At 28.4% G+C, this 11,974-nt stretch overlaps 1 protein-coding gene across 1 annotated transcript; it reads right to left on the bottom strand.

The window, feature by feature from the left end:
* Positions 1 to 2,514: 2,514 nt before the first annotated feature.
* On the bottom strand, positions 2,515 to 5,497 carry LOC122724050 (beta-glucosidase 24-like). The gene is made up of 13 exons (XM_043958353.1): positions 5,298 to 5,497; positions 5,148 to 5,217; positions 5,026 to 5,084; positions 4,853 to 4,928; positions 4,672 to 4,749; positions 4,460 to 4,547; positions 4,081 to 4,336; positions 3,888 to 4,003; positions 3,578 to 3,795; positions 3,404 to 3,438; positions 3,209 to 3,311; positions 3,010 to 3,118; positions 2,515 to 2,917 (listed from the first exon to the last, which is right to left on the bottom strand). The coding sequence occupies exons 1-13, from the start codon at positions 5,484 to 5,486 to the stop codon at positions 2,674 to 2,676; spliced, it is 1,641 nt and encodes a 546-aa protein (XP_043814288.1). The 5' UTR covers positions 5,487 to 5,497; the 3' UTR covers positions 2,515 to 2,673.
* Between the last annotated feature and the right edge of the window lie 6,477 nt (positions 5,498 to 11,974).

Here is an 11,974-nt window from a genome sequence, read left to right as displayed (position 1 = left end):
GTTAACTTTGTAGTCTACATAATATAAATCAAATCCTGATGTATAACCAATATTCCACTCGAAGTTGTCTAAATATGGCCATTCAAAATAACTTTTGATATTAACATTGTATTCCCTATAAAAATCAATAATCATTTGATAATAAATTAAAAATAGTTATCGCAAATCTCTATAATAATTAGTATGGGTCATAGAGTTTGGACTCACTTGAGAGATCCTAATACATTTCACAAATGCTTGCGATAGTGGTCTATCCTGAAATTATCTTGAAGTGCCTCTTCAATCGGTTGAGTTTTATTATTGAAGTTGTCAACCCCTAAATTAGTGTATAAAAAACTTCAGAATTAGATAAAAAATATAATCTCGATTTACTTTTCTATGAACAAAACATTTTTAATTTTTTGAAAAAATTTACCATTCTCAGTAATGTAAATTACTAGATCATTGTACGTATCTTTGGTATAGATCAAAAAGTGCTGAATACCTTTTGAAAAAATATAGAACCAAGGTGAGTAAGTTTGCAAATTTTTAATTTGTATGTCAATGATATTATTCACATAGTTTGTTAGATTTTTATCAAATTATTTTCTTGTATACTAACCTTTGGACCAATAAGATTACCATTATTATCGTAAGCTGTAGCAAAGAAAAAATATATTATATTATCAGTTAAACTTTATTAAGAAAGAAAAATATATATATATACACAATCTATTCCACCTTTGATGAATTATTTTATATGTAAACTTACGAGTCTCAATAACGCCACTATTAGTTTTGTATCTATGATAATTTGGATCAACTGTAATATTTGGTTTTGCATAATATGCAGTGTATTATTGTAATCCAATAAAATCATATGATTCTCTAAGTAATTGAGATTCTTCATCTGTAAACTCAATCAATCTATCTCCAACTAAATTTCTCATAGTTCTTGGATATCGCCCATAAGTCATAGGATCCATCCATATGGAATTATGAAAAGAATGTTGTGTTTAATTAAAGACTTGTGTATATGTTAAATATTTAATTAATAGCTCAATTTGGAAGAAAGACTCACAATCCAAACATGAAATCTATAGCGGTTTTGGCTGCTTGTATATCAACTGCACTGTTGGAGAGAGGTTCATACCAAAAGGTAAAGAGAGTAATTCCAATCTTGCCCTTTTGAGTTCCCTACATAGTTAAGTACACAAAGGTTTTCTTTAAGTGCATATCTTTTTTAGGAGAAAAATAATGTCATATAAATAATATACTATGTAAGGTTCTGTGGCTGAGTTTCTGGCTAGGTATTGGCGATTTACCCAAGATGAGCATCGACCAAGAGCAAAAACTCCATCATCATGGGCAAATCCAACATATGCTGATGGTTCATTAAAAGTCATCCAGTGTTTGACTCGATCATCGAATCTTTCAAAGAGAAGATCTGTATATTGGCGATAATCTTCCATGTATTTCATGTAATAATTCAATAAAATATTTTAATACTTAGGTGAGAATATTTTTGAACAAAATTTATATGAAATTCTAAATTTTTAATATTTTGAAATCACAATAAAATTCTATACTTACACAATATCACACGGCTTAAAAAGTCACCATATTTGTCTTGTAGTGCTTGAGGAGTATCCCAATGAAAAATAGTAATAAAAAGCTCTACTCCTGAATTTATATATAATATATTTATATATTATTATTATGATTTTAATAAGTTAACTATTTATTAAATTTTTAAAAATAATGTAAATATTATGTGTTTGATTAATTTACTAATATTTAAAACCAAAATTTACATTTTTCTATAAAAAAATTAATATTTTATTTCGAAACTTAATCTTCTGAAAAGTTAAACTGCTCAATTTTTTTTTTTCCATATAGACGACATGGCAAGAAACGACTATTACAATTATCTTGGAATTAGGAAGAGAAATGATTTACATATTTCACGCTCAATTACTATGAGATAATTGAAAATTTTTCCTTATATCTTGCAAGAATTATAAAAATATTATTTTAGGCAATGTTCTGTATTATAATCAAATTTAAAAAAATGAAGTTTTTGTAAGGTTATTTTCTGAAATTAACAATGCCATTAATATAATAATATTGTTAATTTATGTAAAGACTTAAAGAAAAAAAATTCAATTTAATTATTTAAAATGATATAATTTAATCTTTTGAAAAAATAATTAATATCTTCAATATTAATTTAAAAATTTAATTAAAACCGTTAAATTTGAATTATCTCTAACTCGTCTCAAAATTTTAGCTCAAGAAAAGGAGTGCCTAAGTCTCTTATAAAGAACACATTACCCCTATTCTAAGCCGATGTGAGATTCAACATATACTCTCACATTCAGGATTACACTCGAGCGTGACATATTTATGAGAGACCCAACATCAATGGGGAGAATCTGATACCATATTAAATTTGGATCAGGCCTAAAAAGGAGTGGCTAAAACTTTTATAAGGGACACATTACTCATATTCTGAATCGATAGATGAAAAATTAATTAAAACAAAACAGAAAAGGATAATATTTATTTCAAACATAAGATAACAATACAACATATCAAAAACTTTATCACAACATAAGACAGATCATTGGTGGTATACAGTAGCCCAATGATATTATTTAATTACAAGGGACACACAAAAAGTAAAGACATTATCTACATTACGTAGAATTTGCCAACCTTCCTTGAATCCTTTGATGGAAACTCATAGATATTATTTGCATTAACCGATATATTCAGGAATTTTGTGAACCAAAGAGCCGATTCCTTGGGGTATCTTGTTAGGTTATTTTTGTAGTCTACATAGTACAACCCAAATCTTGATGTATAACCAATATTCCATTCGAAATTGTCTAAATATGACCATGCAAAATAACCTTTGAGATTAACACTGTAGTTCCTGTAAAAATCAATAATCATTTGAAAATAAATTAAAAATAGTTATCCCAAATCTCTATAATAATTAGTATGGGTCATAGAGTTTGGACTCACTTGAGAGATCCTAATGCATTCCACATATGCTTTTTATAGTACGAAATCCTGAAATCATCTTGAAGTGCCTCCTCAATTGGTTGAGATTCATTATTGTAGTTGTCAACCCCTAAATTAGTGTGAACTTGAGAATTAGATCAAAAATATAATCTCGATTTACTTTTCTATGAACAAAACATTTATTTAAAAAAAAACTTACCATTCTCAGTAACGTAAATGACCGGATCATTATATGTATCTTTGGTATAGTTCAAAAAGTGTCGAATACCTTTTGGAAAAATGTAAAACCATGACGAGTAAGCCTGCAAATTTTTAATTTATATGTCAACAATATTATTCACATAAATATTTCTCTCTGCTAGAATTTTATCAATTTATTTTTCTGTATACTAACCCTTGGACCAATAAGATTACCATTATTATCGTAAGCTGCAGCAAAGAAAAAAAAATCATATTGTCAATTAAACTTTTTTAAGACAGAAAAACTTATCAACCTATATCTATATGTAAAAGATACAAACACACACTCTTTTCCACCTTTGATGTATAATTTTATGCGTGAACTTACGAGTCTCGATAACACCACTATCAGTTTTGTATCTACGAAAATTTGGATCAACTGTAATATTTGGTTTTGCATAATATGCAGTGTAGTATTGTAATCCAACAAAATCATATGATCCCCTAAGTAATTGAGATTCTTCATCTGTAAACCCAATCAATCTATCTCCGGCTAAATCTACCATAGTTCTTGGATATCGTCCATAAGTCATGGGATCCATCCACCTGAAATTATGAACAAAAATACAAAGTTTAATTGAAGATTTATATACATGTTAAACATTTAATTACCAGCTCAATTTGGAAGAAAGACTCACAATCCAAACATGAAATCTAAGGCTGTTTTGGCTGCTTGCACATCAACTTTACTGTCGGAGAGAGGTTCATACCAGAAGGTAAAGAGGGTAATCCCAATCTTGCCCTTTTGAGTTCCCTACATAGTCAAATATACAAAGGTTTTATGTAATTGCATATTTTTTTTAGGAAAAAAAATATATATATAATAGAAACCTGATAATATTTTCTATATTGGTGAACAGCTGCAGCATGAGAAAGAAGCAAATTATGGGCAACTATGTAAGGTTCTGTAGCTGAGTCTCCAGCTAGGCATTGGCGATTCACCCAAGATGAGCATCGACCAGGGGCAAAAACTCCATCATCATGCGCAAATCCAACATATGCTGATGGTTCATTAAAAGTCATCCAGCGTTTCACTCGATCACCGAATCTTTCAAAGAGAAGATCTGCATATTGGCGATAATCTTCCCTGTATTTCATGTAATAATTAGATAAGATATTTTAATACTTAGGTGAAAATATTTTTGAATAAAATTTATATGAAATTCTGAATTTCTAATATTTTGAAATCACAATAAAATTCTATACGTACACAATATCACGGCTTAAGAAGCCATCATATTTGTCCTGCAATGCTTGAGGAGTATCCCAATGAAAGATAGTAACAAAAGGCTCTAGTCCTGAATTTTATAAAAAAATAAATTAAATATTTTGATGTAATTTAGTTAACTTCAATAAGTTTGAAATACTTTTGTAATTTTAATTTAATTTTCAATCTTCTTAAAGAAAATATATAAGAATTACCATTGCTTATAATTTCATTGATAACATCATTGTAGAATTGAATTCCTTCCTCGTTCACTCCTTCATGTCTCCTTCCGGCTAAACATTTAATGTTTCAAAAACAAAAATAGAGAAATTTATAAATATTTTGCATAATAAATTTAATTTATATATAAAAGCAAAAATTTAATAAAATACTTACATGGTATAACTCTAGACCATGAAATGGACATTCTAAACGCATTAAAACCCATCTTTTTGACGTTTTTTATATCTTCCTGCAACATCAGTTTCACAAATCTTATTTAGTTTTGTTGTTGATAATCTACAGGGTTTGAGGAAGGAAATATAAAATAAAAAGTTTGACTGCTATACTATGTAGCGGTTATAGAAATCAACTGCAACGTCTCCATTGCTGCCATCTAATATTCTATCTGCAAGATTAGACATAAATAATTAGATATAATCAATAAAGATGGACAAATACACATACATACCTGGAGTCTCCTTGGAAAATATGTCCCAAACACTAGGTGATCTACCCCTTGCAGTTGCTTCACCTTCGATCTGAATATCATAAATGATTATATTTGTATATATAATTCTAAATAAAACTATCATTTATTGATACATGTTTATATATTTACCTGGTAAGCAGAAGTAGCCGTTCCAAAAATGAAGTCATCCGGAAAATATTTACGGCTAAAATCGTCAGGAATATCATCATCATCAGTTCCCATTGCTGGCCTAGTGAGAGCCAACAAGGTTATGAACAAGACGAGCATCCCCAATAGCTGAAGAAAGTTGTAGTGTTTAGTAGCCATAGCTATAACCATGCTAATTTCAAGTGCTTGTGTGTGGTTTTCGCTTCTTGGTAATGCCCCTTTATATAGAGTCCACGCAGAACTTAAATCATATACTTGTGAATTGCATGCATGGTTTACGTGGCTGATATTTCTTGATATTATAATTTTTTTCATAAAAAAGAATATTATTAAAATAAAAGTAAGTTCCCTTCTGTCTTACGTTTTTGCCCTACTTTTTTCAATAATGCAATAAAGGTTTCTTCGTATTAGGCAACTTTCTTACTCTACATAATCATATCCATTTTTAGATATAATGTATTTGAACGGTAGACAATTTTCTAGAACTAATTTTAATTTTTCCACTAATTTTTTTTATACATATTACCAAATTATATTTTTGAATATATCATTGTGGAGGGTAAATTTTTTTTACCATATTTACGATATTTAAAAGTTTTTACAAAGGTAATCAACGAAAAAAGAGAGTTTGAAAAACTCGATTTCTATTTTTAAATAAAATCTAAAAAATATCATGAACTATTTAAATTAAACGATTTTGATGTAGAAAGAAAAATATTTTTGAATACACATTGTCTGAATATACATAAATATATATACTTTTTATTTAACATTTCTACAGATATTCTTTCATATACATTTATATAATTGAAAATTAATTTCTCAAATTTTAACTACTAATTCTAATAATACTTTCTTTATAAAGTAAAAAATAATTTTAAAATTATATATTTTACAATTATTTAGAATTCTATCGTCAACTTTAATTCGATATTGTCATATTATTACTATATTATGATAAAATTATTATAACATAATATAATAAAAATAATTTACATAAAATTTATATATTTTTTTAATTTTTTATAATTTTACTCTCTACTTTAAAAATATTTAATTTAAATTTTTATTAAATATAACATAATTTAATTTAGAAACTATTCAGTATGTTCTAACTTAATTTAGAAACTTTGGTGAGACATGACGTTCAATTGCGTGATGTCAGCACCGACACCGCTTTTGTCATTTTTAACACTAAGCTTTTTATTAATGTGCTTACAGGTTGCTAATACAACTAAGTAAAAAAAATTAAGAAAATTTTTAACAATCTAAAAAATATAACATAATTTAACTATTTTCATTTTAAAATATATAATTTAATTTTTATTAAAAATGATAGATATAATATTATATCATTAATAAATAGCAATAATTTTTTAATATTATAAAAAAATATTGATATAATAAATAAAATATAATTATTAATTTTAAATATAAAAAATAATTTATAATTTTATTCATTTCTATTTCAAAATATATAATTTAATTTATATTAAATTAATATTTTATAATACAATTTTCATATTTATATTTTTTACTGCATTTAAAAATTATTGTTATTTATTAATAATATAATACTATATAATTTATTTTATTACAAAAATGAAAAATTTATAAACAATATATTTTTTTCTCAAAAATCAAAAAGCAATTTTATTTAAGATTAATAAAATAAATATAATTTTTTTAAAAAAATTTATCGACATAAAACTGTTTTTTTATATTTTTAATTCTACTTATACTTCTTATTTTTCTCAAAAGAATTTATTTTAAAACTATTCGTAAAAATCTATTAATATATATTTTGAGCTACTTGCTATATTAGAGGGTTTAGGCCTCAACAATATTTTTATTCTCAAAATTTTAATTATTTTTATTGTTATTAATATAATTTTTAAAATTTTATTAGAATAATTCTTCATCAACAATTTGAAATTCTTGCTTTACCTTGGGATAAATATATATTAAATTATTTTTATATAAAAAAAATCATTTTTAATTTAGTAATGATAATTTTTATAAAATATTAAGGGGGACTGAATATGAATTAGGTTTAATAAATTAATACAACATAAAATTACACATATAACTATGTAGAAAATAAAAAAAAAATTAAAAATTAGTATCAAAACTTCAAGTTGCTAATAAAATAAATAAAATTTGTTAACATTTCCTTTTAATTCATATGAAAAAGCAAAATTTATTAAGATTTATATCATGAATTAATTGTTTAACCAATTCATGCAAATGTTAGTTTCTTATTTGGTTTAATCTTTTCCATGAGTTAAAAAATTTATTAAGTATTAATTTTTTTTTTGTTAGCTTATATGCTAGATATAGTTATTACTTTTCTGCTTTAATTGTAATAAAAATTTATTACAATACTAAATTTTATGAATAATAGATTTATAAATTACATTTTATAAAATTATAGATAGATTATAGAATATACTTTTTTTTATTTTAAATGTAATATATTATAATTCTTAATAAATTAAATAGAGTTAAAATTTTATTAGTTTTAATTTTTTTAAATCAATTTTTAGAATTTTTTTATTTTTATTTTTATAAAAAAAAACCAATGTTAATCACATATTATAATCATTATTTTAATTTTTGTTGTATAAGGTGACAAAATCCAATTTTTTTTTAACTTTTTAATCAATTTTTATACAAATCCATTTAAAAGGAAAAAATTGTTTTTTTAGTTTATGTTGAAAAAAAAGAATTAATGTTACATCACATATCAAAATCATTATTTTCTTAGACAAGAGGGTAAGATTAAAAAATATATATATAAAAATATATTCTTAAAATGAAAAAAATAAAAATAAATTTTTAAATTTTTAAATTTTATTTAATTATTATAATTAAATTGTAAATTTAAAAATAAACTTTTATTTAAATACTTGAAAGAATAAAGACTAGTAAATAAAATGCAGCGTAACAAACAAGTATGGATTAATGAAACGATGCGTTCAAGAAAATGCATAGAGATGAGCTCCAATGTCTCTTCCTTAAAGGCGATGCTGAACTGCAAAATACCGAATTGGTGCCAAATCGAAAAACACCGAACCGGAAAACACTGAGATGGTATTGATTGAAAAGTCACGCCTTCCACATGCAGCAGATTACGAAATGGAATTTAAGCGGAAAAGAGTAATTAGTTATGAAAATAGTTAGTATTTCTTTAGTACTAGCAACGTGATTCCAACTATGAACCAGAAGGGTCACCTCACTCTGCATAATTTTGATTCTCCACAAGTAGTGTTGGCGAGCGTACCACTTATCGGAGAAAACAACCTGACTTGAGCAGATCGATGCTTGCACTGCTAGCTAAGGATTAGGTTGGCTTTGTTACGAGAAAACACAAGAAACCTGAGGAAGACTCTCAAGATTTTAAGCAATGGCAGAAAGTGGACATCATGATGATTTCTTCGATTCTTAACTCTATTTCCAAAGAAATCATAGAGGCATTCCTATATACCACGATTTCTCATGAACTGTGGGAAGAGTTGGCTCAATGCTTTAGAGGCAGCAATGGGTCTCAGATCTACCAGATCGTGAGAGAAATCAACTCATTCCAATAAGGTAATATGAATTGAATGGTTTACTTAAGTTTGGGATGAGTTAGCCTCAGACCATTTCCTGTATGTACATGTGGTACTGCAATAGAGATGAGTGAAATATGTGAAAGTGACAAATTGATCTAGTTTCTCATGGGACTAAATTCATCATATGATCACGTTAAAAACCATATCCTCCTCATTGATCCGTTTCCCCCAGTAAGTCGTGCATATGCCATGGTATTGAGGGTTGAAAAATAAAGAGAGGTTAACACCTTCACACCAAATATGGCAGATGGTTCCATAGCCATGATGGCTAAGACACAGGGCAATAATAGGGAGAACACGGGTTATAAAACATCATTCAAGAGAAGGGAAACTGGAAAGAAAGACAAAAGATTTTATGACTACTACAAAAATACAGGACATACCAAGGACTCTTGTTTCAAGCTAATCGAATATCCTGAATGGTTCAAACAAAAGAAAGTGAAGCAGTTCGCAAATGCTATAGAAGATAACTACGATACCACACTTGAGATTGAGTCAAACAAAGCCCGAAACAAAGAACTAACTGCCACCATCACCCATATGATTCAGCAAAAACTGAGCAAGATGATAAAAGGCAAAGGGGTCCAGGAGGCCAATTGTGCTGAATTTATTGGATTTACAGGTAAAGGCACTCAAAATTTTTTTGCTTTTGTTTGTGCTATTAATACTGGTAATTGAATCATAGATAGTGATGCTAAATCTCATATGTGTTTTTTCTTCACACTGTTACAAAACACTAAGCCTGTAACTGAATCCATAATTGTATCACCACCTGATGGATCGACTAAAGAGGTTAGAAGGATTGGTGAGATCAGATTTTAAACTAACCTGATATTGCAAAATGTACTTCACACACCAGGTTTCAACATAACCTCTTATCTATTCAACAACTTTTAAAAGATTCTAATGTTTTTGTTATTTTTTATCCAAATCATTGTGAGTTATAAGACCTTTGGACTAAAGAGCTTGTTGTTGTGGAAAACCTCCACGAAGGATTATATAAGATCAGTAGCAAGTTAATTCTCTGTAATAAGACATGTATAAGAAAAGGCTAATGTCTGTGATGATGTAACTGGTTTCAAAATGAATAAAAAAGATACTTCTCTATGGCACATTAGATTTGGCCATGCTTCCATATCAAGGCTTGCTCATATATGTATCAATATCACCATGTCACATATGCCTTCTTGCCAAACAGTCAAGACTGCCATTTTAAAAAGGCTCAAGCTTTAGTCCCGTTATTTTTCACCTCTTACACATAGACATCTGGGAACCTTATCACCAACCTACTTTTATTGGTACCTCATATTTCTTAACTATAGTGGACGACCACAACAGATCAATATGGACATACCTTATGCAAGATAAGTTTCAAATCCATTCACTCCTCTCACATTTCTCAAAATGATTCAAATATAATACCAAGCTACTGTGAAACACATAAAGACAGATAATGGGGCAAAATTCTTGAGCTCTGAGATAACGAAATTTTTTCAACAGTATGGCATTATTCATAAAAAATGACAACCTATATACCCCAACAGAATGGGGTTATAGAAAGAAAGCATAAAGCCCTTTTCAAATAGCTAGAGCTTTGATGTTCCATTTCGGCTTGCTAAAGAATTTTTGGGATGATGCAGTCTTACATGCCACTTATCTGATAAATCGAACCCCAAGTTCAGTCATTAACTAGAAGACTCCCTATGAACTTCTCAACAATAGAGTGCCATATTATAGAATATTGCGATCCTTTGGATGTTTGTGCTATGCAACTAATGTAAGACCTCACAAAATCAAGTTTGAACCCAAAACAACTAAATGCATTTTTATGGGGTTTGCCATAGGCCATAAGGCATACAAACTGTATGATCTTAGTTGCAAGGATCTATATATATATATATATATATATCCAGAGACATCCTCTTTTGTGAATCTATCTTTTCCTACCAAACACATAACCAAACAGAATTTAATCACTCTCACCCTCTATCAGTTTAAGAAGAATCTGAAATAAAATTACCACAGACTTATGATAGCAACCTTATACCCCATCTGTCCTCACCTTCAGACCTATAACACCATCCAACTTCACCTTCAGACCTACAATATTATTTGACCTTACCTTTAGACCTATAACACCATCCGACCTTACCTTCAGACCTACAATACCATTCGACCTCACCTTCAAACCTACAATAGAAGTCACTACAAATACATAGATTCGAAGGAGTTCAAGGACTCATCGGAAATCAAGTTGGTTAAAGGAATTTGTGGAAATAACTCAAGATGCAACTTGTGTCCCACACAATTGCTCTGACAGTCTTAGTCCACCTTCAGGTACATCATTAACCCAAATTTCTTCAAATCGCCTTTGTTTTACACCTGAACATAAAGAGTTTGTAGCATTAATAACTTTGACACATGAACCATATTCTTACGATCAAGCAAAGACAGATGAAAATTGGGTTAGAGCCATGGGTATTGAATTGGAAGCTCTCAAGAAAAATTCTACTTGAAAACTTGTCCCATTCCCTGTACACAAAAAGCCTATCACTTTTACGTGGGTGTACAAAATCAAAAGAAAAGCTGATGGCTCAATTGACAGTTATAAAGCCAAATTAGTGGCCAAGGGATTCAACCAACTTGAAGGAATTGAATACACTGAGAGCTTCTCTCTCGTAGCCAAAATGGTATATGCTTCCCCTACAAGGTTACTTTAAGGCACAATCAAATCAAGTGTGCAAACTAAGAAAATCACTATATGGACTCAACCAGGCTGGTCGCCAGTGGAACAACGAATTCATCCTTAAACTCAAACAATATGGCTTTACTCAATGTCCAGATGATCACGGTTTCTTCACAAAATCTTCATCTTTTTCCTTCCAAACCTTAATTGTCTATGTTGATAATGTATCTCAATTCACAATCAAGGACCTAGGACATATGAAATTTTTTCTTAGCTTGAAAATTGCCTGCTCCGCATCTGGAATGTACATTAATTAGAGGAAATATATCATAAACATTATTCTTGACATTATTTCTCAA

The sequence above is a fragment of the Manihot esculenta genome, chromosome 7, assembly GCF_001659605.2.
Source record: "Manihot esculenta cultivar AM560-2 chromosome 7, M.esculenta_v8, whole genome shotgun sequence".
Lineage (NCBI taxonomy): Eukaryota > Viridiplantae > Streptophyta > Magnoliopsida > Malpighiales > Euphorbiaceae > Manihot > Manihot esculenta.
Note: the sequence above shows the minus strand (reverse complement) of the source record. Positions and strands in the feature narration are given on the sequence as shown.